Source organism: Lissotriton vulgaris, chromosome 2_1, assembly GCF_964263255.1.
Source record: "Lissotriton vulgaris chromosome 2_1, aLisVul1.2, whole genome shotgun sequence".
Taxonomy (NCBI): domain Eukaryota; kingdom Metazoa; phylum Chordata; class Amphibia; order Caudata; family Salamandridae; genus Lissotriton; species Lissotriton vulgaris.
The window spans coordinates 223,561,675-223,584,752 of NC_141687.1; the positions used below are offsets into that span (position 1 = coordinate 223,561,675).

Sequence of the window (23,078 nt, forward strand, 5' to 3'; positions counted from 1 at the left end):
CATAAAATTAGAGATACAGCTGGAAACATGAGCCTCCAGGATCTTGGAGAGGAAGGGCAGGAGGGAAATGGGTCTATAGTTAGACATATCAGCAGGATCTTTTCCAGGTTTCTTTGTCAATGGGATAAGGAGGGCATTTTTAAAATCTGTGGGGACCTTGCCTTGTGAAAGGGATTAATTGAGAATCGGGAGAATAGCTTGTGGGAATGCGATGCCTATTTCCTTGAAAATGTGTGGTGGACATATGTCGTTGGGTGAACCTGATTTCACCCGTGTAAGCAGTTCAAGGAAAGATTTATGGTCAATCTTGGGTAACATTTCGAGAGTATTTAGATTCGGATTGTCTTCGCCATTGTAAACTAAGTTACAAGAAGGTGCAATGCTTTGTTTTATGGAAAGTATTTTATTTAGGAAGTAGTCATTTAAAGCGTCACAGAGATTGCGTGAAGGGACTGTCGGGGGGGGGGGGCTGAGCGTTCATCATTGCACAAATCGTGAACAATTTGAAAAATTTCTTTAGTTTGATTTTGGGATTTCAGAACTTTCTCCGAGAAATAGGATGTTTTCTTCTCAAGTAAGGTTTTCTTATATTTTTTTCTGGTTTGTTGATAAGTCTCCTTGTCTGATGTATAATAATGAGATCGCCATTTCCTTTCACTCTGGCGGACTTCTAGTTTAAGTTGTTTTAGGTCGGGGGTAAACCATTTGTGAGCCTCGCTGTGCCGAGAGCGGGAAAAGGTCGCAGTGGGTACATGCATGTCAGCAGCTTTGAGAATGGCTGCAGTGAGGGTGGAATTCATGCAATCTACATCTCCGTCATTATCATGATGTGGCAAGGTGGCGGACAGGGTGTCTAAGAAAGCTGGTAAATTTATGTTCCTCCATTTACGGGTTGTCCCGGCCACTGCTGTTGACACTTTCTGGTGTTATGTTATGTTATGTGGTCTTGTATAGCGCATGGCTACCCCAGCGACGGGGCGTCCCAGCGCTTGCAGACATGCCAGATCCAGGTATGGTAAAGGAGGTGCTAGATGGATGCAAACAGCCAGGTTTTTATAAGTTTTCGGAATTGCAGATGATTTAGAGTAGCCCGAGCTTTAGGGGGGATAGAATTCCAGAGCTTAGGGGCCAGATACCTGAAGGAGCGGCCACCGGCTCTGCTCCTCCGAATTCTGACAGTACAAGCAAGTGAGAGGTCCGCTGAGCGGAGTGCGCGCGTGGGAGTATAGAAAGAGCACAGTCCCTGCAGAGTATGGGGGCCAACATTATACACGATTTTATGGGTAAGGCAGAGGGTTTTAAAGTGAATGCGCTGTTGTATAGGAAGCCAGTGTAGTCGACGGAGAAGGGGGGACGTGTGACAGGTTTTAGGTAGAGCAACTAGAACGCGGGCGGCAGCGTTCTGTGCTCTTTGCAACCTATTTATTGCAGTCTTGTTAGATCCTAGCATGAGGGCATTGCAATAGTCCAGGTGAGATAGAACTAAAGCCTGGACTATAATCTGACGAGTACTAGGCTCAAAAAAACCCAGAATGGGTTTAAGAGAGCGAAGACGCCCAAAGCAGGTACCTGCCACTTTTTGAGCATGAGACTCCAAGTTGAGTGTATTGTCCAATAACACCCCCAGGTTTTTTACTGACTCCTTGGGTATAGGAGCAGGTCCCAGCGCCAGAGGCCACCAGTGCTCTTCCCAAGTCTGCGTGCCATTGCCAATCAGGAGAACCTCTGTTTTGGAGGCATTAAGCTGAAGGCAGTTGTTGGATAGCCACCTTGAGATCGCCAGAATGTCTTCCTGGAATTTAATTTGGTCCTCCACATTGTTGTTGGAAAAGTTGAAAATAAGTTGCGTGTCGTCCGCATATGATGTTAGTAAGATCTTACGTTCCCGGGCCAACAAGGCCAGGGGGCGGACGTACACATTAAACAATGTGGGACTGAGCGCAGATCCCTGAGGCACTCCACATTCAAGAGGGAGCTTGCTGGATGAGTACGGCGGGGCGTGCACCTGGAAGGAGCGATCAGATAAAAAAGACGCAAACCAATCCAGGGCCGTTTCCCTGACTCCGATCTCCCATAGTCTCTCAAGTAGTATCTTGTGGGAGACCGTGTCAAAGGCCGCACTCAAGTCCAGCAAAACCAAGATAGAGGTTGCGCCCGTATCCAGGGAGGCCCTTAGATGTTCTGTAACTGTTAACAGGGCAGACTCCGTACTGTGATTAGCACGGAAGCCATGCTGGTGCCCCTTAAACATAAGGGTTAAGGGGCATTAGGTAAGCAGTTAATTTTAGTGTTTGGAGCAATGATTCTTAGACTCAAATCTTCCTTATTTAGCCTCTTTTTAGGTCTCGTCTGAGTCAGCGCATGCGATGCTCTGGCGAGACATTTAGTGAGGGGACTTTAAAAAGCTGACCACAGCTTTTTGGGTGGCATAGAGCATGCGGTTACGTACACAGTTAGGAGCAGAGGCGCCATCTGGCTTTCCCCTCGGTCTGTGAAGTGCACACACCATGCTCCGCCTACCTGCTTGCTTACGCTTCAATGCCCCTCCCTCACCACAGAGCAGGTCTTGTTTTTTTTAGCTCAGCCCCCTCTATCTCCCTGTGCCGTTACCCACACCACCTCACCCCTCCCACAACAATGCATGCCCGGAAATGGCACTTTTGGCATTTTGAAGCACACTGTGTTATCCTGTTCACCAATTTATTGATGTCCGAATGATTGAAGACAGTTGGACCGGACATGCTGTGGTACAAACTTGTGACCTATCGATCACTGCATGTTCTATCTGCAAGCTTTCAACTCGAACATTCTGGGAGCTTATTTTGCAAGCACTGTGCATTTTCGCACCTCCCCCCAGTTCTTTCTGTGCACGCATTTTTCAAACGACTTGCCCCAGGTTGCTCGCAGTCAGACGCATAATTTCACTTTGTCTGCCGAGGGGAGAATGCAGTGCCGTAGAAAGGTTATGCTAGATGATCCAATTCTCCCGCTCTCCCCTGCGTTTACTTAAATGGGGTGCAGTTTACCCTTGTACCCCCAAACCCTATACTACTGCACAGTCTACACCAATGATAGCTACACTCGTGCTACAAAGCTAATCTCACTTCCGAGCTGGTGCTGCAGAACCTCACGGAGTTCGAGTGAAATGTCACCGTCAGGTGCCACTCTAAACCCTGCTACCCTAGTGCCAAAACCACCTGCGAATTCTTTGTTGGCTGTGGTGTCTGGCCTGTTAGAACAGTTGCAGATGTTTTGTGCACTGACGCCTGTCAAACCAATGAGATGGAGACTCAAAAAGAAAGTATGAATTTCTTATTTCTTGAGATTCTGTGATAGTCTTTCCTGTGCATTAGAGATTCAGTTGATCTTTCCCTGGGCGAGGAGAGCGGACATTTTAATCCGGTGGGCAAGCAATGGCAGACAGTGAAAGCATCTGTTGAAGCAGCAATTTTTCAGCCCTCATCCACAATAAATGGGGTCATTATGACTTGGTGTAACCTCTTTGCAGACTTATTGTATATGGCTCAAAGAGAACATTGTAGAGAAAAAGATGTTCACTATAGACAATTTCATCAGTTCTACACAATGCTAGGCGGACTCTCAGTTCATGGCTGTAGCTACAGGACAGCTTTGAGGCATTTCTAAAGGTTGAAAGTCACATTGTAATCCTGATCACCAACATACCATTGAAATTTGCCTTTCTAGAACTTTTATCGTGTGTGCTTGGTTATTAGGCTGTCCTCAAGATTGAGACTCACTTATGAGTCTTGATCACCGACATAAAATTCAGAATTTCACTTTCTGTGGAGTTCCTTCAGATAAGTACATTCTGGAAGATGAAGATGGAAGCTTAAAGCGTATAATTAGTAGACCTGGTGAAGAAAAACATAGTTTCTCATTGTTCTGGATAAGAGTATTTAGGATTGCAGAATATTAAATGAAGATAGGTAAGTGCTAGATATTCTAAAAAATAAGCACACACTTCAGACATTGGAGCCATAGCACAATATCCAATCTAGAACATCAAAATATTTCTACTAAACTAGCTGGTTCAGGAGGTTCACCATTTAATTCAGAAACAGGTGGTGGGAAAGGTGTGACACCCACCTGTTAAACAAGTAGAGATGCTCAGTGATGGAAATTCAAGTTGCTGCTCTTTCCACAAAAACCTTTAATTGGGTTTAGGGATATATATACTTATAGTGCAATTATTATTAAACACTAATGCTTTTGGACATCAGGAAGATACCCTCCTATGTATGGTCCCTGTGTTGGAGTGAACTCTGGACAGTTTAAACAATCTCCAACAGTCCCTTCTGCGAGCCGACCTCTTCAACAAAAAGATTGCTGCATTTCTCAAATATTAATAGGGCTTTAAAATAATTTTTGACAAGACTAACAAAAGAAGCAAGACTGAATTGTATTTGCAGATTAAGTTGATCTTTTCTTGTTTTACTATCTTCAAAGAAGTTTCCAGCCATAAATAGGACATTGTGCAAGTGCTAGTTATGAAAAGGCTACCTGTAAAGCACAAAAAGGCCCATTCCACCAACATACTGTGGCTCTCACAATCCATTAACTGAGTTGCCACTTGGAGATCAGGTAACACCTTTACCAAACATTATTACGGTGTCTCTAAACACCATGACCAACACATAGATAGATCAACCCTTCCTAACTTGTTTGCCTGATGTATCACTGTTTAGTTTGAGTTGAGGATGGAACTTTCTTATTAATTCTGTTGTTTATCAATATAATTGAAGATCCCACTATGGAAATGAGAAAGCTTCTTACTTGTAAAATTGTTTCTCCATCACAGATAACTAAGTTGAATTATTAAACAGCCCTTATTAGAACTGAAGCATAGCGTTAATTAGATAATTATTGATATCCTTCCATCAAAACAAACTGGCTAATTAACATTGTTCTGTAGCAATTTAGGTTTAGCTCCCGTAGAGGAGCAGCCTTGGACTTTTCAAATAAAAGGGAAATGCATTTGTGTACCTTTTCCTACATTCTATTTTGTTTTAAATGTAATATTAACATCCGTTTTCAGTCAAATATATTTTACAGTGCTAAACTTTAATTATAATTGGCTGTATTTAAAAATAGATCTTTGTATCAGCATGTATTCAAAAATGTTGTCTTGCAAATATGCTCTAGGTTCCTGCACATAGGTGAAGAATGCCGGAAAGCTTCTTAAATCAACAAATATACTCAGTGGTGGAAAACTAGGATTAGTAAGAGACTTTTCCTTGTTTTATCCAAGACAAAAATCCGAGGTAGCGCCAAGGTTTTGAAAATAGGATGCCAGTAGGTCTGATTTCTAGCTGTGAAGTTTAATCGATTGTTCAGTTTATAGTTGTCGTAATCTTCATTGATATTTTGTGTGCAAGGCTGTTATACAATAATATTTTACAAAAACAGTTGGACAGAGAAAATGTTTCAGTGGCTGAGGTGCCAGACTACTTCCTAAATATCAACATTATAAATTATAAAATATTGATTGAATGGAGCACTGGTCTTCACATTTTTAAACATCTGTAATTGGAGAGCCACTTTGTACATGAAACTATTGAAACGTTTAACAATTTTGAGCTGTTTCATCTTAAAATGCTCTGTTGACGTTTTAGTTGATATGGCATGAAGTATTCGACTTAACATAATATTTATAGAATGTACAGAGCATGCATACTTTGTTCTTGCATAGTGATGTGGGTTATCACATTTTCTCCATAGGAAATTGTCTTCTTCAGAGAGCTGCCGGAGCAGGAAATGAGGCAGCTTCACTCTTCCTGGCAACCCATGGAGCAAAGGTCAATCACAGAAACAAATGGGTAAGGAAAAAGGATGTATATATATTTTTCCTGGCATGAAACAGTGAACAACAAAATAGCGTTTTTGATAACTTTTCTCCAGATTTATTGCACTTTAAGAAAAAGTGATTTGTGTTGATTTGCATACAATTTAGTACTCCATCCTATATTCTGGCAAGGAGGAACGTTATCTAATTCTATTGTCCAATTTGAGCAGCTGTCACAAAACTTGTTAACAAGCCAGATTGTTTTAGCATTTCCTAAAGTTTAGACTGTTTCTTTTAATACTCCCATGCCTTTCTGTCCTCCTAGACCCGTTGTGAGGGCCAGCTACATTACACATCTCACTAACAGATGCAATGCATTTTTAAAATATGGGCGGGTAGTGTGTTGTATTTTATTTCAAAATGCTATAGTGCGCTGGCAAGTTGTCTTCTCAAGTTTTAATCTTTGAATGCAAGATTCGTGGTGCAAAAGATTGATGAGAATGCTGTCAGAAAATGTCTGGCAGCAGGCCAGGCTATAAAATGCTATGATTTCTTCAGACTGCAGGTTACATTGTTTTTGAATTTCATGATTGCCGGGGCACAGACCCTTATTGCATGTGACCAGGTAGTCCAAAGGACGACTCAGTTGCTGGGAAATAGTGGCTTAAAAAGTCATATTTTCTGGTCTTTTCTTTTTTTTAAATTCTTGTATCGGCATTTAAATTGAATGTTGGAACCTGGAAATGCATAGTTATATTTTCAAATCGTTAGTAGTCTCAATGAGATTCATCTTTAATCATTTGGCTGGCTCAATTGGGTCCCTTAAGTTAAACATCGACAATCTATTTATCTGAAATGGAGTGATATGCTGCTGGCGTTCCAAAATAAGCACAATTATTCAGGATGAAAAAATAAATGAAAGCAGAATAGCCATCATAAGCATAGACCTTAAATAGTATAGCATTAAAAAAAGTAACTTGGTGCTATTTTCTTGAGAGGAAGGAAATAACAATAAAATCCCTGAACAGGACCCAGTATTCATGTTGTTGAAACAACATAAGAAGAGAGAATCGATAAAGCAAAAAATATAAGTTACAAATCTACAGCATTATAGCCCTCAGATATACTTGTTTACACATATAACATGTTTATGGCTGCAGTCTCCACATTCATGCAAGCATGGCAGAGGAGAATTCAACAGTGACTGCTCAGTCTACTACCAATATTCCAATTCTACTTTTCTTTGTGAAAGAGGTCTAGATTTTAGGAGGAAGAAGAGAAAAATATTTAAATTGGGACTGGGCGCAAAGAGAAGAAGGGAAGACCAAATGACTTTGAGAAGCAAAGCAATATCGAAGGAAATAGAATCGAACGAGACATGAAAGACAGGAAGCCAAACCAAACTTATTTTTCAATGATGTATGATACATGAGAACCAGAAATAGAGGTTGGACATAACTGAAGCCAATTTGAAGAAACAACAATTGGATACAGGCCAGTAGTAGATTCCGCAGGAGGCAAATAGCATTGTGCATAGAAGTGCATACAAGTAGTCAAAGCAAGTAATAACAGTGAGAAACAGTCGAGTTTTGCTAGATGAAGGAAAGAGTGGAATCAAAGAGTATGCAGATTTTAGGCTGAAAAGGAAATAGTGAGACCGAAGAGAGGATTCAAGATGAAGTAAGATGGGAAAGTGATTGTGGGGAAGCTGCAGGAAAATAGAGAATTTAAGTTTTGCAAGGGTTTATGTGCAGAGCGAGGATGGGAAGACGTATCAGCTTTCAGCTTTAATAGCTGAAAGATAGGAAGAGCTGTTCTGAAGTGTGGGGTGAAGGAGTTTAATAATTTAGTGATCAGCATAAGGTGAAAGAAGGCAATGGTATCAAAGTTGGAATGGTATAGCATAGAAATTTCAAGTTTGACGATATTCTTATTCTAGTCTGTGGAAAGCTATGGAGCGTTAAACATCAAATTGAATATAATCTGTAGTTTTTTTAAAGTCTGGTGGGATTCTTTCAATGCTAAAGTGAAGATTGAACAGTGTGCTTCTTTCAACCAAGCATTGTATCCCAGTCTCACACAGAGTTTCACAACTCTCCTCCTAAAGTATATTATGGGTTTCAAAACTGTGTTTCGGATCAATTCTGTTTGTTACCAGTCCCCACATAAAGGACACAGCATGCCGCCTACAACCCTGCCAGGCCAGCCGCATTTATTCAATGTTTTGGATCGTTATCAGCCGTATAAGTGCTTGGCGTGACTGAGATTTGAATAAAGTAACAAAGCAAAAACAAAAGGAGAAACAAGTAACCCCACCTGACCGTCGCTATAGATTCACCAAACCCACTTCCCAAACCTCTCACCAACGCCGAAACACATCAAGGTCTCAAAGGTAGGGCATTTGGACCTTTTTGAACGCTTTCTCCATGTCAATAGAAAGCAGAAGCGCCTCTTTGCATGACTGATGTGCTTTGTCTATGAGATGGCAAATATGTTTGGTATTTTCTCTGCCATAGCTAGAGGTGATGAAGCCCAATTGACCTGGATCAATAAGCCCAGGCATAACAGGATTGAGAAGGTGTGCCAAGACGCTTGCAAAGTGTTTCTCATCTATGTTAAGCAGCGAGATGGGTCTGTAAGACCCGCATTGAGTTGGATACTTACCTTGTTTGGGGATCATCGAAATGGAAGCCTCATTCATAGACTTGAACAGAGTGCCCAAGTTAGAGAAGGAATTGAAAAGTCGCATAAGCAGAGGCACCAGGTCAGAGCAGAATGTTTTTAAAATGTGGCACTCCAACTGTACGGGCCAAAGGATTTCAATGGTTTCAATCGGGTAATAGCCACGATCACCTCCTCTGATGGACCTATCTAAGGCTTCGGCTTTGGCGGGAGGAATGGGAGTGATCATTGCAGTCGGTGGTCGAGCCATCCGCTGAGGAGTACAATGAGGCTTAAAAGGCCAGAAACGCTGCAGCGATTCTCTCAGCATCCCTGACCTCACCCCCAGAGAATGTCCGTACCAAGCCTGCATATTGTTTGTTGTGAAGTCTGTGCGCTAACATACGATGCCCCCGGTTGTTGCCCAAATAGAATCTTTGCTTAAGGCGCAGCATAGCATATTGAGCCCGGTCTAAGTCTAATTGCCGTAGCTGTAAGAACTTCTTCTCCAACTCTCTACACACTCTAGGGGTGCCTGACCTCTTACGTATGGCCTCTGACTCAGAGACTATCCTTTCAAGAGCCACCCTTTTATCGCGCTGCGTATGGTTCTTAGTCGCTGCACGATCACTGAGCTCTCCTCGGGTGACCAGCTTAAGGGCCGGGCACACCTACTTTAATGAAGTCGCCCTATTGTTATTAAGGGATAGATAATCCTTAAGCACAATCCGGACTGCATTCACTGTTGTGGGGGACTGAAGCATGGTGTCACGAAGGCACCAACCCGGAGACTGAGAGGCGGAAGAAGGCATGCGGAGTGTCAGAGTGATAGGCGGATGATCGTATAGAGGGAACAGGGCTCAATAGTAGGGTCAACTACCCCATCTAGCAAGGTAGGTGTGGCCAGGAAGTGATTGATTTGGGCATATGTCTTGTGAGCAAGTCCCTAACCCCTGGATGGTGCCAACGCCACAAGTCGCGCAAATCACAATCAATGAGCCAACGTAGACCTTCTGGCAAAAAAGCTCCGGTCAGGCCGGATCTCTACCGTGGTCTAGCTATCTATATCGCCCCCTCCCAACTCTTCCAAGCTACAACAACTATCGCCATCTACAACAACGGTACTATCCTCATCCAAGCCACGGACCGTAGTCTAAATCTCCTAGATAACATCTTCCCCATCATTAAAGAACGAGTGGACAATACCCAAGCTGCCTTCCTTTCCATCCCCACCACCACTATTCCTGGTGCTACTGCCCTTATGCCCTTCGGCCTCTCCTCTAATCCACTCTCCCGACCATCAAGGGCTTTAGATTCATCCACCTCTTCTACCCCTACTACCCTGACGTATACCCCACTAATACACTTAGCAGCACCTCACCAAAACATCTCACGATTCCCATACCCATCATGGCAGAGTCTACATCCGCACCACACCTAGCAACCGAAACCACTTAAGGCTCGATCATAGCTCCTCATCCCTCCTTCACCACCCCTCCCTCATCTTCTCTCCCCCTACTCTTACAACACCTCACAATACCACACTCAACATTGATTCCTCCCAACTCAAACTATCCCCCCCCCCTAACAGGACCAAATCTACATACTTACCCCCATCAGCAAATGAACCCTCTCCTGACACTCCTCACCCCGCCTATACAACCCCTCCCTTATCCATCTCTCCCCCACCCCATCCCCTCCTCTCATTAACACGCCCAATTCGAACTCCGCCCAGACCAATCAATCTATATACAGCATGACCCACTCTACCTCTGCACCCACATTAGCATTTGAACCCACCTCGGAAACCACCATAGCCCCCCCTACCTCTCTAACATTACCCTCTCTTCCCCTACCTCTTCCTCTACTCGCGACAACTCAACTATCAAGATCTCCACTCACGCTAACTAATCCCCCACAGCTCAGTCGCTTACACTCCGCGTGTCACCCCTTGATTCCTCAGACATCAGTCCACCCTTGGAACACCAACTCCTCCCAACCGCACCTCACACACCCGCACACAAACACTCCAAACCCACTACTCATCCACCAACATCAACACCCCTCCCACTCACACATTCACCTACACATATCGACTCACGCACTCCGGCACCAGCCCATATACCCATCCAGCCTACACCCCAGACACACCCACTTCTCTCACCACCTCCCTCCCCTATCATAACCACACCTGATTCTAGATTAGATGAGATCATGTCCATGCTTCATACAATCAAAAAGGATCTCCACGCTTTTAAAGCGATGCTATTGAGTCACCCATGGCCCCCCAGATCATACAGAGCCAGTTTACCTAGCAAATCCCCTACGCATCTTCCCAACACCCCCAAACACAATGCGCCCAGTTGGAAATCAATACCCTCCCGTAATCTATCCTCCTGGCCAACGCGTACTAACAACCCTTTTTCGGAAACCGATCTTCACACTCTCCTGCTCTCCTATGAACCCTTCTGTACGACCCCCGATTCACTCACACACATGCCTATCCTTTCTATCCTCGCCACCCCTCACAGGCCCTCTACTCACAACAACAGAGGAATCACCGACAATAATCTCTTTAAAGTCCCAATCATACAGGACTTCACCCCTTCCCGTACCACACCCCGGCTTAAATGCACACTTCTGAATTGCAGATCGGCCTCTAAACACGCTACCGACATAGCCGATCTCATTACCTCTACTGATCTGGGCCTGATAATTCTCACTGAAACATGGCTTACTGAATCCTCCTCGCCGCTCTTCGACATCCTAGTACCCCCTAACTATGACATCATCAGGCTTGACAGGACTGGTAAGATTGGAGGAGGTATTGCATGTATACACCGGAGCAACATCACCGTAAACAGAGCTATAGCCTCGGCACTCCCTTCCTGTGAATACATAAGCCTCGACACTAGTAGTAATGGCAAACCTGTCTGTTCGCTACACATCATCTATCACCCACCTGGTGACAACCTCCTCTTCACTGAACTCCTCATGGGCTTCATCACAAATCACACTGGTTGACAAAACACCCAAATCTTCCTGGGCAACTTTAACCTCCACTGGAACGATCCCAACGACACAGTGGTCAACAGTCTCAAGAACTTCCTGAACACCTTAGACCTCAACCAAATTTGCAACCGCCCTACACACAATAAAGGCGCTACTCTGGACTTAATAATCTCTAAGAGCGATTCCACTCACTTGGAGTCGATCCTCCCCTGTGATTGGTCAGACCATCACATCATCACCTTCTTCATCAATGCAACAGTCAAACTTAACACGACCCAATCCACAAAACCTAAAGTATGGAAAAGAGATTGGAAAAAACTCAACCCAAACACGTTACCTACTTCAAGCCAGAATCTACTTCTACCCCCCACTGGGTCCTCCCAACGTACATGATGTCACCAACCACTACCTCAACTCTATGACCTCGATTATTAACGAATTTGCTCCCCTGCAACTAAAAACTGTTTCCACTAAAGTCTCTAAACCCTGGTTCAGTAATGTTCTTAACGAGGACAGACGCTCTCTTAGAACTGCTGAACGCAACTGGAGATTGGTACCATCCGCCAAGCTCCTCATGACTCTAAAAAGAAAGAGAAATTCCTACTATCGAAAGGTCAAGCGCACCAAGACAGTCTTCTTCAGCCGACAACTTGACCAGGCAAGAAACCGTCCCAAAAAACCTTTTGAATTAATCAAAACTCAATCTAAGGACCAACCTCAACGCCCAAAAGATCTAACTCAACTTCAACCCACATGTGAAGACTTTTCTAACTACTTTAATACAAAGACTGAGAACATCAAGAAAGATCTCAACAATGATCTAAACTCTCTCTCCTGCCCGCTCACCAAAACTTCTCTACCCACAATCTCAACACAACAAATCCCGTCAAAGCTTGCTCTAAAAAACGATGCGGCATGGTCATCTTTTTACACCTATTCTGAAGATGCTATAGGCAAATTTCTTTTTTTTATGTTCAAATCATTTTTATTAGACAAGAATAAAAGGAAAGTAAAGAAAGTAAGTATAAATCAATAGTACAATACATACAATCATGGTTCATATATTGTTGGTTCATACATTATTGAGTCCAATAATAAAAAAAAAAAATAAGAATAAGACAATACAGAGATTGATCCAGAACCACACCTTCCGTGAAGGATAGGCGAACAGTCAACAAGGTTGTCCTTACATGTGAGCTAGCATTATAGCACCGTGAGTACATTAGGATACAGTAGTAGATCAAAAATATAGTTCTGTAATACAATGTCAGGATACAACAACGTAGTGAAATTCAGTTTGGTCCTAACAAATAAGCGATGTTAATATATGCAATAAGTAACCATCTGTCGAGTGTCATATATCTTAACTTCATGTTATATCTTGTGAAACCACATTGGAGAGCAGTACCTACTGCCAATAACTCGCTGATAGTGTAGCATAATATATAAGAATCGTATCGTACCCATTTGTGATTTGCCTCTGAGTGAGTGACAATGTGGCAGTGATTCTACAGGGCTTAGCAAGTGTTGGGCAGACTACGGTGGATCAAAGGAGAAGGAGGATGCATCAAGAGTGGACCGGAGTTTTTTATTGGTGGTTTTCCACGGGGAAGAGTGTAAAGCAGGGTTATCTATTCCTCTGATGCAAGACAGCCACTCTTTCCAAGCCTCCAAGGAGACCTCTGAGGCAGTCTTCCAGTGGCATAGGACAACTTTGCAAGCTAGGGTAAGTAGCAGATCAAGGAGTTGGCGGTCATGGTCCCTCAATAGCATCGGCTCAATGGCTCCTAGAATTAAATAAATAAATTCCCTCTTTGGTTTAATGTTGAATAAGTGTTCAATGTAGTCAAAGACGCTGGACCAATATTTGTTTAACATAGGACAATGGAATAGCATGTGCGGTAGGTCTCCCTCCTCTAGGGAGCAATTCCAACAAGTGGAGGTGTCTCTTAGGTTGAGTTTAAATAGTTTTTGGGGGGTCCATATCACCCTGTTGAGTATCATGTACTTGGTTTGTGACAGGATTGGTGATACCTTGTGTGCGAGGGCTGAAGCGTGGATCGTGTCCCAGTTAATATTTATACCCGTACTGTTAGGTTCTGCCTCCCACCTGAGCTCGTTTCGTCTCAATGATTTGCCTAAGGTCGGTGAGAGTAATTTGTATACTTTCGAGACAAAGTGACCTGTAGATTGTAAACGAGGGAGCGTCAATTTCAACCATGGGTCCGAGAATGTGAACGAGCGCGAGGACAAGGCCGACTTCAGTTTTAGAAATGCATAAAAGTCCATTGGTTGAAGGGAATGTTTAGACTGGATCGAGGAAAACGGTATTGGCATGTGCTCATCGTAAAGGTCCGAGACTGTGTTTTTTTTTTTTTTTAAATATGTTTTTATTGCAGAATTAGAAACCACAGTATACAATTGCTCAACCAGTCCACTCATGGTGTCCCCCCGCATCAGTCATGAGAATGTATACCATACACAGCCATTCAGCCCGCATCCCGGAGGCCGGGCGGCGCAGTGTCCTAAAGAACAGGAAGGCATCATGGTGAGCGTCCCCTTGGGACAATGGTCGAAAAGAACGTTTTACGTATCCGCTTTTACCCCCCCAACCCCAACCAGTAACAACTTCAGCCATCCTACAAGAGCAAGTCCATGCTACCAAGCCGCAATCGTTCCACCCCCATGCTCCGTGAGGCCCACCACGTCCACTCCGTACCCCACTGCCCCTCCCGCTAACAACCAATGACCCACAGGCCCATTCCCAGTCCCAGAGATACCACTGCGGCTAACTATCTTCTGGCTCCTAACCCACCCCGAACATCCCTGAACAACCCCCTAGCACCCACTCCCCGACAACCGCTAATGGTGTGTGTCTTATTCCCGATTGTAACCCATATCCCACCACAGTATCAATTGCAACCTCGAACAGTATGCCTCGCAGCGTCCTCAGGACTTATCCACTCAGTCTTCATCCTCCACCAACGAGTCGCGCAAGGCCTGCACCACTAGTTCCCACGCACGCGCCGTATCCAAGGCATTCTCATTATCAAGCTTGATAGCCTGCTTCATTCGGAGCACACTCTCACATTCCGACCACCGCAGCAACTCATTCCTCCACCTCCGCACCGACGGCCCTCCCTTGGATTTCCAATGCCACGAAATCTCTCTCTGTGCCAGTATCAACCCCAGGTCAATAAATTTGCTCGTCACTTTAGTGTGTTTAGTGTGCGGGAACCAGAGCAGCAGACACGCCGCCATGTCAAAGTCCACCTCCCTGTCTGTCACTTCGTTCAGGAGATCCCCCACCTCAGCCCAGTAGGCCTCCAGGTTCGGGCAACCCCAGAACAGGTGATCCATGTCCGCCTCCGGTGACAAGCACCTCGGGCACCGCGCGTCCTGCACCTGGAAGTATCGTTTTATCTTTTCCGGAGTCAGATAGGCCCTATGTAGCACAAAGAAGTGCACCTGCTGGAAACGCGCATTCCTCGTGCCCTTCCATGTGCGCCGTAAAATATGGCTCCACGTCGCGTCCGGTATGGGCCTACCCACACTTTCCTCCCACTTCGCCTTGAGCCCCATGAGCGGTTCCAGTCCCTCATGTAACATCCTATTATGGAGACAGGTCACCGCCTTAAAGGTGCCCGCTGCCATCACAACGTATTGGCATGCCATGGTCGTGCCCGGTTCGATGAGCCCTCCCTTCCAGTGCTTCTGGATAGCCGCCGCCACCACCGCCACGTGTAAGAGGAACCACCCATCTGGTAGCCCAAACTGTTCTTGTAGTACTCCGCAGGGCGCCAAGGCTCCATCAATATACAGGTCCCCCACCACTTGAAGTCCTGCCTCCTCCCATCCCAACAATGGGGACCAATCGCCCCCGTGCGGCAAGGCCGTCAGCATGCCAATTGGTATCTCAGGCGCATACGGGCGGGTCGCCTTCGCCCTCCTGAGACTCCTCAGCCAGCATAACCTAAGCGTTCGCTCTTCCATAGTGAGGCCGCGCAACTCCAGTCTCTGCTGCATAACGATATAGGCCAACACATGGCGCTGTATCCCCCGTTCACGATCACCCTCCGGTCCCCGAAACACCCGAGCCACGTGTTGCGTAAGAACCTGGAGCTGTGCCGCCAAGTAATACAATTCAAAATCAGGGACGGCCATCCCCCCCTCAATCTTAGGGCGTAGCAACGTGCTCAGTGCCACTCTACGGCGGCCATGTCCCCACAGGAAACCAATAACCATTGTCCTCAGGTCTCGAAAGATCTTCTGAGGGATCCAAATGGGCAGCGTCCGAAAGAAGTACAGAAGCCGTGGGAGCGCCACCATTTTCAAAAGAGCTACCCTACCTAGTACTGTCAGTGGGAGGGTCGCCCAAAAAGCCATACTACCTCTCAGCGCCCGCACACACCGTCCGATATTGCCCTCTAATAGGTCCGCGGTCACGTGGTAGATACGGACTCCCAAATAAGTGAAGCAAGATGGCTCCCAGACCACCCCCAGATCACGCGCCGGGCAGGGCGACTCCGCTCGTAGCGGGAATACACAGGTCTTCGCCCAATTGACCTTGAGGCCCGACAACCGGCCAAATTCCGCTAACAGGTCCATTGCTCCATCCAGCGCCCGCTCCGTATCGCCCAAATACAGCAACAAATCATCCGCATATAGCGATATGTGATGTAGCTGCCCACCGCTATTTATCCCCTCATACCTGTCTCCCGACCTAGCATGGGCCGCCAAGGGTTCTATCGCCAGTGCAAACAGAAGGGGGGAAAGGGAGCACCCCTGTCGCTTGCCCCTACCGACCGGGTAAGCCGCGGACACCAATCCACCCAGGCGCACTCGTGCCGTCGCTGAGGAATACAGCACTTTCGTCCATCTGCGGAACCCCTCACCAACACCAAACCTCTCTAACACTCCGTCCAGAAAAACCCACTCCAAGCTGTCGAAAGCCTTTTCAATGTCCACCGATAGTACTGCCGGTGCCCCGTGCACATCTGCCACATCGTCCATCACCCCCACCAAGCGACGAATATTCAACGCCGTATTCCTCGTGGGGATAAACCCTGCTTGATCCCTGTGCACCAGGCCAGTCATATGTGGAGCCAGCCTGGTGGCCAAGATCCGGCTCAGAATTTTGTAGTCCACCGTCAGCATGGACAATGGACGATAGGACCTTACATCCGTCGCATCCCTGCCGGGCTTAAGCAGAGGCACTATCAAGGCTTCCCTCATGGAACTAGGCAAGCCCCCTGATTCAAAAGCCTCCGTGTACACCACCAGTAGTCTGGGTGCCAGAGTATCCACAAACTTCTGGTAGAACTCTATCGGCAACCCATCCACACCGGGCGTTTTATTCCGCGCCATATGTTTGATGGCCACCCTTATCTCCGCCAATGTGATCGGCCCGCCCAGAGCCGCCGCATCCTCTTCCTCAAGGACCGGAAGCTGCCTCGCTCCCAGATACTCCGCAATATCGCGGGCCTCCACCCCCAACTGACTCCGATACAATTCCTCATAATACACGCGGAAGCACTCCAGTATCGCCCCCTGAGAATATACCGTTTCCCCCAATGCATTACCGACGCTAAGTACCGGGCAGCCCCTAATATCAGGACTAGCAAGTCTGGCCAGGAGCGTGCCCACCTTATCTCGTTCAGCATGGGCTTTAGTGGCGTATAGCCGATAATCGTAGCTCCTCAACCGTTCCGTTTCGGAAGCAACCGCCTCCTTCGCTTCCAGCAACCGGGCCTGCAAGTCCTGGCGGGTCGGCCTGCGCCGCTCCAGGTCTCTTAGTTTCACTTCCGCTTTAGCAAGTGCATTCAACACAGTCGTACGCGCATTCGAAAACCTGCCCAGGCACACCCCTCTCACCACCACTTTCATTGCATCCCATTCAGTGGACCTACACGTAGTGGAACCCTCATTCTCATTGAAGTAATGGTCAATGCCCTGCTGGACCGCATCACCAAACACTGAGTCCTCCAACGTGTCTGGCTGGAGCCGCCATGTTGGAATCGCCAAGCGCTCCCGTTGCCACTGGACATGTATCAATAGGGGATTATGGTCTGATATAGTTCTGGCTAGGTATTCCGTATGAGAAATCAATGGGGCCAGGGGGCCGCTACAGAGCACCGAATCAATTCTCACATGTAGCGCATGGAGGGCTGAAAAAAAGGAATAGTCCCTGACATCCCTAAGTTGTTCCCGCCACACATCCAGCAACCCCCATCTATCCTGCCAATCCTTCCTGTGCACGGCCAACTTGCGTACCGGGGAATCAACAAGGGGAGGGTGAGACCTGTCCAGGACCACATCTGTAATCGAATTGAAGTCCCCCCCCCAATATCATCGGGCCCGCTAGAAAGGAGGCCAAGGACCCGGAAAGGCCATCGAAGAATCGGGCCTGATCAACATTCGGCGCATACACACAACAGAGAGTCGCATCCCGGCCATGCAACCGCCCCTCCACCGCCACAAACCTGCCCTCAGGGTCCACCACTTGGTTCAGCACCTGAAACTGTGTCCCCGCTCTCACCCATATCAGTACCCCCCGGGCATAAGCTGAGTAAGTAGTACCAAACACCTGGCCCGCCACCTTTTTTGCAGTGCTGCACATTCCTGCTTCGTCAAGTGGGTCTCCTGTAGCATGGCAACCTGAACTCCCCTTCGTACTAAGTACGCATGCACCTTGTGGCGCTTGACCATAGATCGCAGCCCTCGGACATTCCACGTCAGGCATTTTAAGTTAGGTAATGTCCCCATACTGGAAGTGAACATTCCAAGTCAAACAGTGCCAGTCCGTGCACACACCATAGCAGTTGCCCCCCCCAAAACAAACTTTGGAAAAGAAAACACCCCAAACCCCGCTCCCCAGGACAGAGCTTACAAACCCAACGTCAGCCCCAGTCCAAACCTCAAACCAAGCACACATCCGTCTAACCTGTGGTCGCCACCACAGAAGGCCTTAAGGGCCCTGGGGGGGTGAGTTATCGCCGACCCCAGCGAGCGGAGCCCACGCCCCGCGCTCCCCATCCCGTCATGCCCAAGCGGCACCCTGCCCGGCAACCCACCCATCTCCATCAGGATACCACCCTACCAAAACCGTGTCCAAGTTCCGACGATACATCAGCCACAAAAAATTCCATCAGAAGTCTGGGGGGTGACCACCGGCCCCTTCGAACTCTCCGCTTCTGAAAGGTCCTCCCCAGTCCTGCCACCTTCGTCGCCAGAGTCTGTCTCCGCCAGTTCACTACCCTGCTGGGACCCCGTAATGGCCGCCGTCGCCGCCAGAGCCTCTCTCTTGTCCGCAGCCATTTGGGCCTCCCGTTTCTCCCGCTGGCGCCTGTTGCGGGACCGGATCCGTTGAGATTGTCTGACCTGAGATGTTTTTGGCCGATCCCGTCTACTCCTGTGTGACCTGTCCGTCCCGGCCCTGTACGATTCCAGCCACTGCCAAGCCTCGTCCGGGGACTGAAAGAAGTGCGTGGTCTCATCCAGGATGACTCGCAGCTTGGCCGGGAAGAGCAAGGAGTACTGGATGCCCTCTTCCCGCAGTTCCTTCTTCACCGCCAGAAACGATGCCCTAGATTTCTGGACCGCCTGGGTGTAGTCCGGGAAAATCGTAACCCTGCTGTTCTCCACCTCAAATGGACCCGACGCCCTGGCCCTCTGGATGAGGAGGTCCCGGTCCTTATAATGGAGGAGCCGCACCACCATCGGTCGGGAAGGGCGGCCCAGCGTTGGCGGGCGGGCCGGCACCCTGTGGGCTCACTCCAGTGTAAAGAAAGGAGTAAGCCCCTCCGGTGCCACCACAGTTCGAAACCAGTTCTCCATGTATGCCACCGCATCCTCCCCCACAAATTAGCTCCGGCAGGCCTACTACCCGCACGTTGTTCCGCCTATTGCGGCCTTCGGCATCCTCCGTTCTTCGCTCCAGCGAATCCAACCGGGCCAGGATATCCGTGATCTTGTGTTCCGCGGTCACCACCGACGGTTTCAGGTCCGATAAGAGCTGATCATGGTCTTTGACCTTGTCCCCCAACTTTGCATGGTCCGCTCGTAGTAGCCCCAGCCCCGTGGCGACTTGTGCAATGTCCTGCCGTAACGCCTCCTTGGTCGAGGCGATAGCGTCCAATATGGCATCCAGGCGCCGATTCAGCCGCTGCTCCTGGTCTGTTTGCGGGGGGGTCTCGCCCACCTGGGACAATGTCGCCAAGTCCTCCTGTCCCAGCTCCAAGGCCGTCGTTCCTCCCGAAGCCGCCATCTTAGAGAACTGCGTCACAGGCAAAGAGACTCAACCAGTCCCGCAGTAGCCGTGTGGAGGGCAGGCGCCCCAATAATGTACAGGATCAAGTGTCCCCTCTGATGTCCGCCACTCCAAGGACAAAGCGGGTTGGCACCATCCGGTGTGCACTCTTCAAATCCGGGGGGAGGAGGGGAAGGAGGAAGGGTAGCAGCAAGTGATCGTCCCCGAGGCCCGGGCCGTGTCAGACTACCGGTCCCCCAATCTTCGGGACCGTCGCCACAGTCCCCACAGCGCCGATCTCACAACAGTGGGTCCCCCCTCCAGTCGGTGCCAAGACTGCTCAACGTCGTCGTCCGAAGCCGTCGGTCCGCCCCACCGCCATTTTCCTCACACTCTCGGCGACACCTCGGTTGTCGTTCATCGAGGTTTCCCCGGGTCCAGCGAACCCCCAGCAGCCAGCCACCGATGCCCAGTGGCCCCCTTACACTTCGTAGGACAGAATTGTCGACCACGGGTCACTCGGGGTGCAGAAATCAGGAGAATTTGCGGGATTCCGCGCGGAGCTACGAGCTCACGCCGCCATCCCGATCGGCGTCCAAGCCACGCCCCCCCGTCCGAGACTGTGTTGATACCTCTATCTGACCAATGTTCCCAAAACGGGGACGTACCATTAATCTTGATGAGCGGGTTATGCCATAGGGATGATGAAGCCGTTTTTTTCATCTGTAGGCCAGATTTATGGGTCTGGTCTAACCTGAGAAGAGCTCACTTGGTGTTGAGCATAATGTACTTAGAATGTGTAAGGTGCGATAGGTCCATGGTGAGTGTCGATGGGAGAGGAGCTTTGCCTATGATGGATTTCTCTATGTTGATCCAGAGTGGTGTATAGCCAGAGCCTTCAGTGAACCAGCAAGCCCCCTGTTTACACAAAAAGGCGGTTTGATAGTTCCTGAAATTGGGTAGGCCCAAACCACCTTTTACTTTTGGGAGTTGTAGTTTCCTCATAGATATTCTGGGCTTCTTTCCTTTCCACAGGAAGTTACTAATTGTAGAAAGTCCTCTGAGAAGGTCATAGGGAGCATGCTTGCCATATAATTAATTAAGGGGGTGACCATCATCTTTAATGTCTCCGCTCGTCCCCACCACGACAAGAACTTGGGAGACCATCCCTCCAGAAGTTTGTGTACTTTCTTTAGAAGTTGGTCCTCATTAATTTTAAGTGTCGTAATTAGGTCCTTCTCAAACTCCAGGCCCAGGTATTTGAAGCTCTTCGATTGCCAGGTAAGTCCTGAGTCGCCTAGAATGTTTTTATCACTCATATTGTTTAGGATTTTAACCTCAGTTTTGTCCTTATTTAAGGAATAGCCAGACACGCCAGAGAATTCCTCGATCGTGGAAAGCAAGGCAGGTATAGCTCTATCAGCCTGTTCACTTAGCACTAAAACGTCATCAGCGTAGGCTGTGAGTTTAATGGTACAATCATTGAATGGAATTCCCGGAATGTCAGCATTCTCCCGGATCTGGTAGAGGAAAGGTTCAATCGCTAGGAGAAATAGGGACAGAGACAGGGGGCATCCCTGTCTGGTACCTTGTTCTAATTTGAAAGATGAGGAGAAAGCTCCACCAGCCCTCACCCTTGCCGTCGGACAAGCATATAGTGACATTACCATTTTAGTAAAGAAAGGACCCAGTCTAAATTTGTGTAGCACAGCTTCCAAATATAACCAATCCACCTTGTCAAACACCTTTTCTGCGTCAAGTGTTATTGCAGTGGTAGGTGTGGAAAGGAGCTTAGATTTTTCAATTACGGGGCTAGGATTCTGGTATTGTTGCTCGACAATCTATTTTTTAGGAAGCCAGCTTGTGAGGGATGAATTAAGGACGGCAGAATTTTTTGAATACGTTGTGCTAGAATTGAGGCCAAAAGCTTACATTCTAAGTTTATTAACAAGATGGGTCTATAGTTTTTGGGGAGCGTCGAGTCTTTCCCTTCCTTTGGTATTACAGCTATTACCGCTTCAGCTAGCGTTCCCTTTACCTCTCCCGTAACGCCAATCTCATGAAACATGTTCAGAACCTTCCAATCACCTTAGTGACCCTCTACCCACAAATGCGATTAAAGATCTTACCCCTTTGCTACTACCTCTCTGGACCAAAATCATAAACAGCTCTCTTCTACAAGGTTGCATCCCTGACTCCCTAAAGGTGGGGCAGATTTCTCCCATCCTTAAAAAACCCACAGCTGACCCCACGGACCTAAACAACTACCGCCCTATCTCCAATATCCCCACCCTGGCCAAACTTCTGGTAAAATGTGTTCACCATCAACTAACAAATCATATTTTTCACTTCAACCTTCTCAACAAACACCAATCTGGCTTCCGTGCAAACCGCAGCACAGAATCAGCCATGACACACATCATTGATGATGCGCTTCAAATACTGGATCGAAACGAAGCATGCCTTCTGCTCCTATTAGACCTCTTCTCAGCGTTGGATACGGTCAAACACGAGAACTTGATTGATCTGTTGAAGCACAGAATGGGTCTATCAGGATCAGTGCTCAACTGGTTTTCCTCTTTTCTGCAAAACCGGACTCAAAAATTTAAAGTCAACAACACCCTGCCCAAATCCGTTCTAGTGACACTAGGAGTCCCTCAAGGCTCCTCGCTTTCCCCTACACTCTTTAACTTATTCATGGAACCACTCACTGATCTGCTACAAGCGTCCAACGTGCTATTTCACATGTACGCTGACGATACCCAACTGGACCTCAAGATCAACACCCTTGATGACATTAATCTGCTTAACTCCACTCTTAAGTCCACTCAAACATGGCTGGCAGAAAATCACCTCAAATTAAATGCTTTGAAAACTGAATTCCTTCTTATTGCCCCACCCGCCAAAGTCCCGATAATGGACAATTGGACCAAACACCTTATAGCACTCAACGTGCAACCAACCATTGTGAATTCAGCTAAATCATTGGGTATAACTCTGGACTGCAACCTCAATATGCAGAAACACATTAACAACGCAACGAAGGCAGCAAACTTTCAGATTAATACACTAAGGAAGTTGAAACCCTTCCTACCTCCCAATGACTTCAAGATGGCGGTTTAAGCCCTAGTACTGCCGCCGCTGGACTATGGAAGTGTCTCACTTTGCGGTCTCCCCAAAGTCACTACATCTCCTCCAAGAGCCGCCGCCAACTCAGCAGCGAGACTCATCACTGGCTCGAAAAGAAGGTCTCACATCTCACCTGACCTAAAATCTCTAAACTGGCTGCCATTTGAATCCAGAATTCGCCTGAAAATAGCTTGCATGGCACAGAAAGCCTTACCTCACAATGCT

General features: G+C 47.5%; 1 protein-coding gene across 1 annotated transcript in view; it reads left to right on the plus strand.

The window, feature by feature from the left end:
* ANKFY1 (ankyrin repeat and FYVE domain containing 1) overlaps window positions 1-23,078 on the plus strand; it is a 505,630-nt gene that overhangs the window by 202,649 nt on the left and 279,903 nt on the right. Inside the window, exon 11 of the mRNA XM_086954801.1 lies at window positions 5,740-5,837. Coding sequence (XP_086810927.1) covers window positions 5,740-5,837 — 98 coding nt within the window. The remainder of the gene's footprint in view (window positions 1-5,739; window positions 5,838-23,078) is intronic.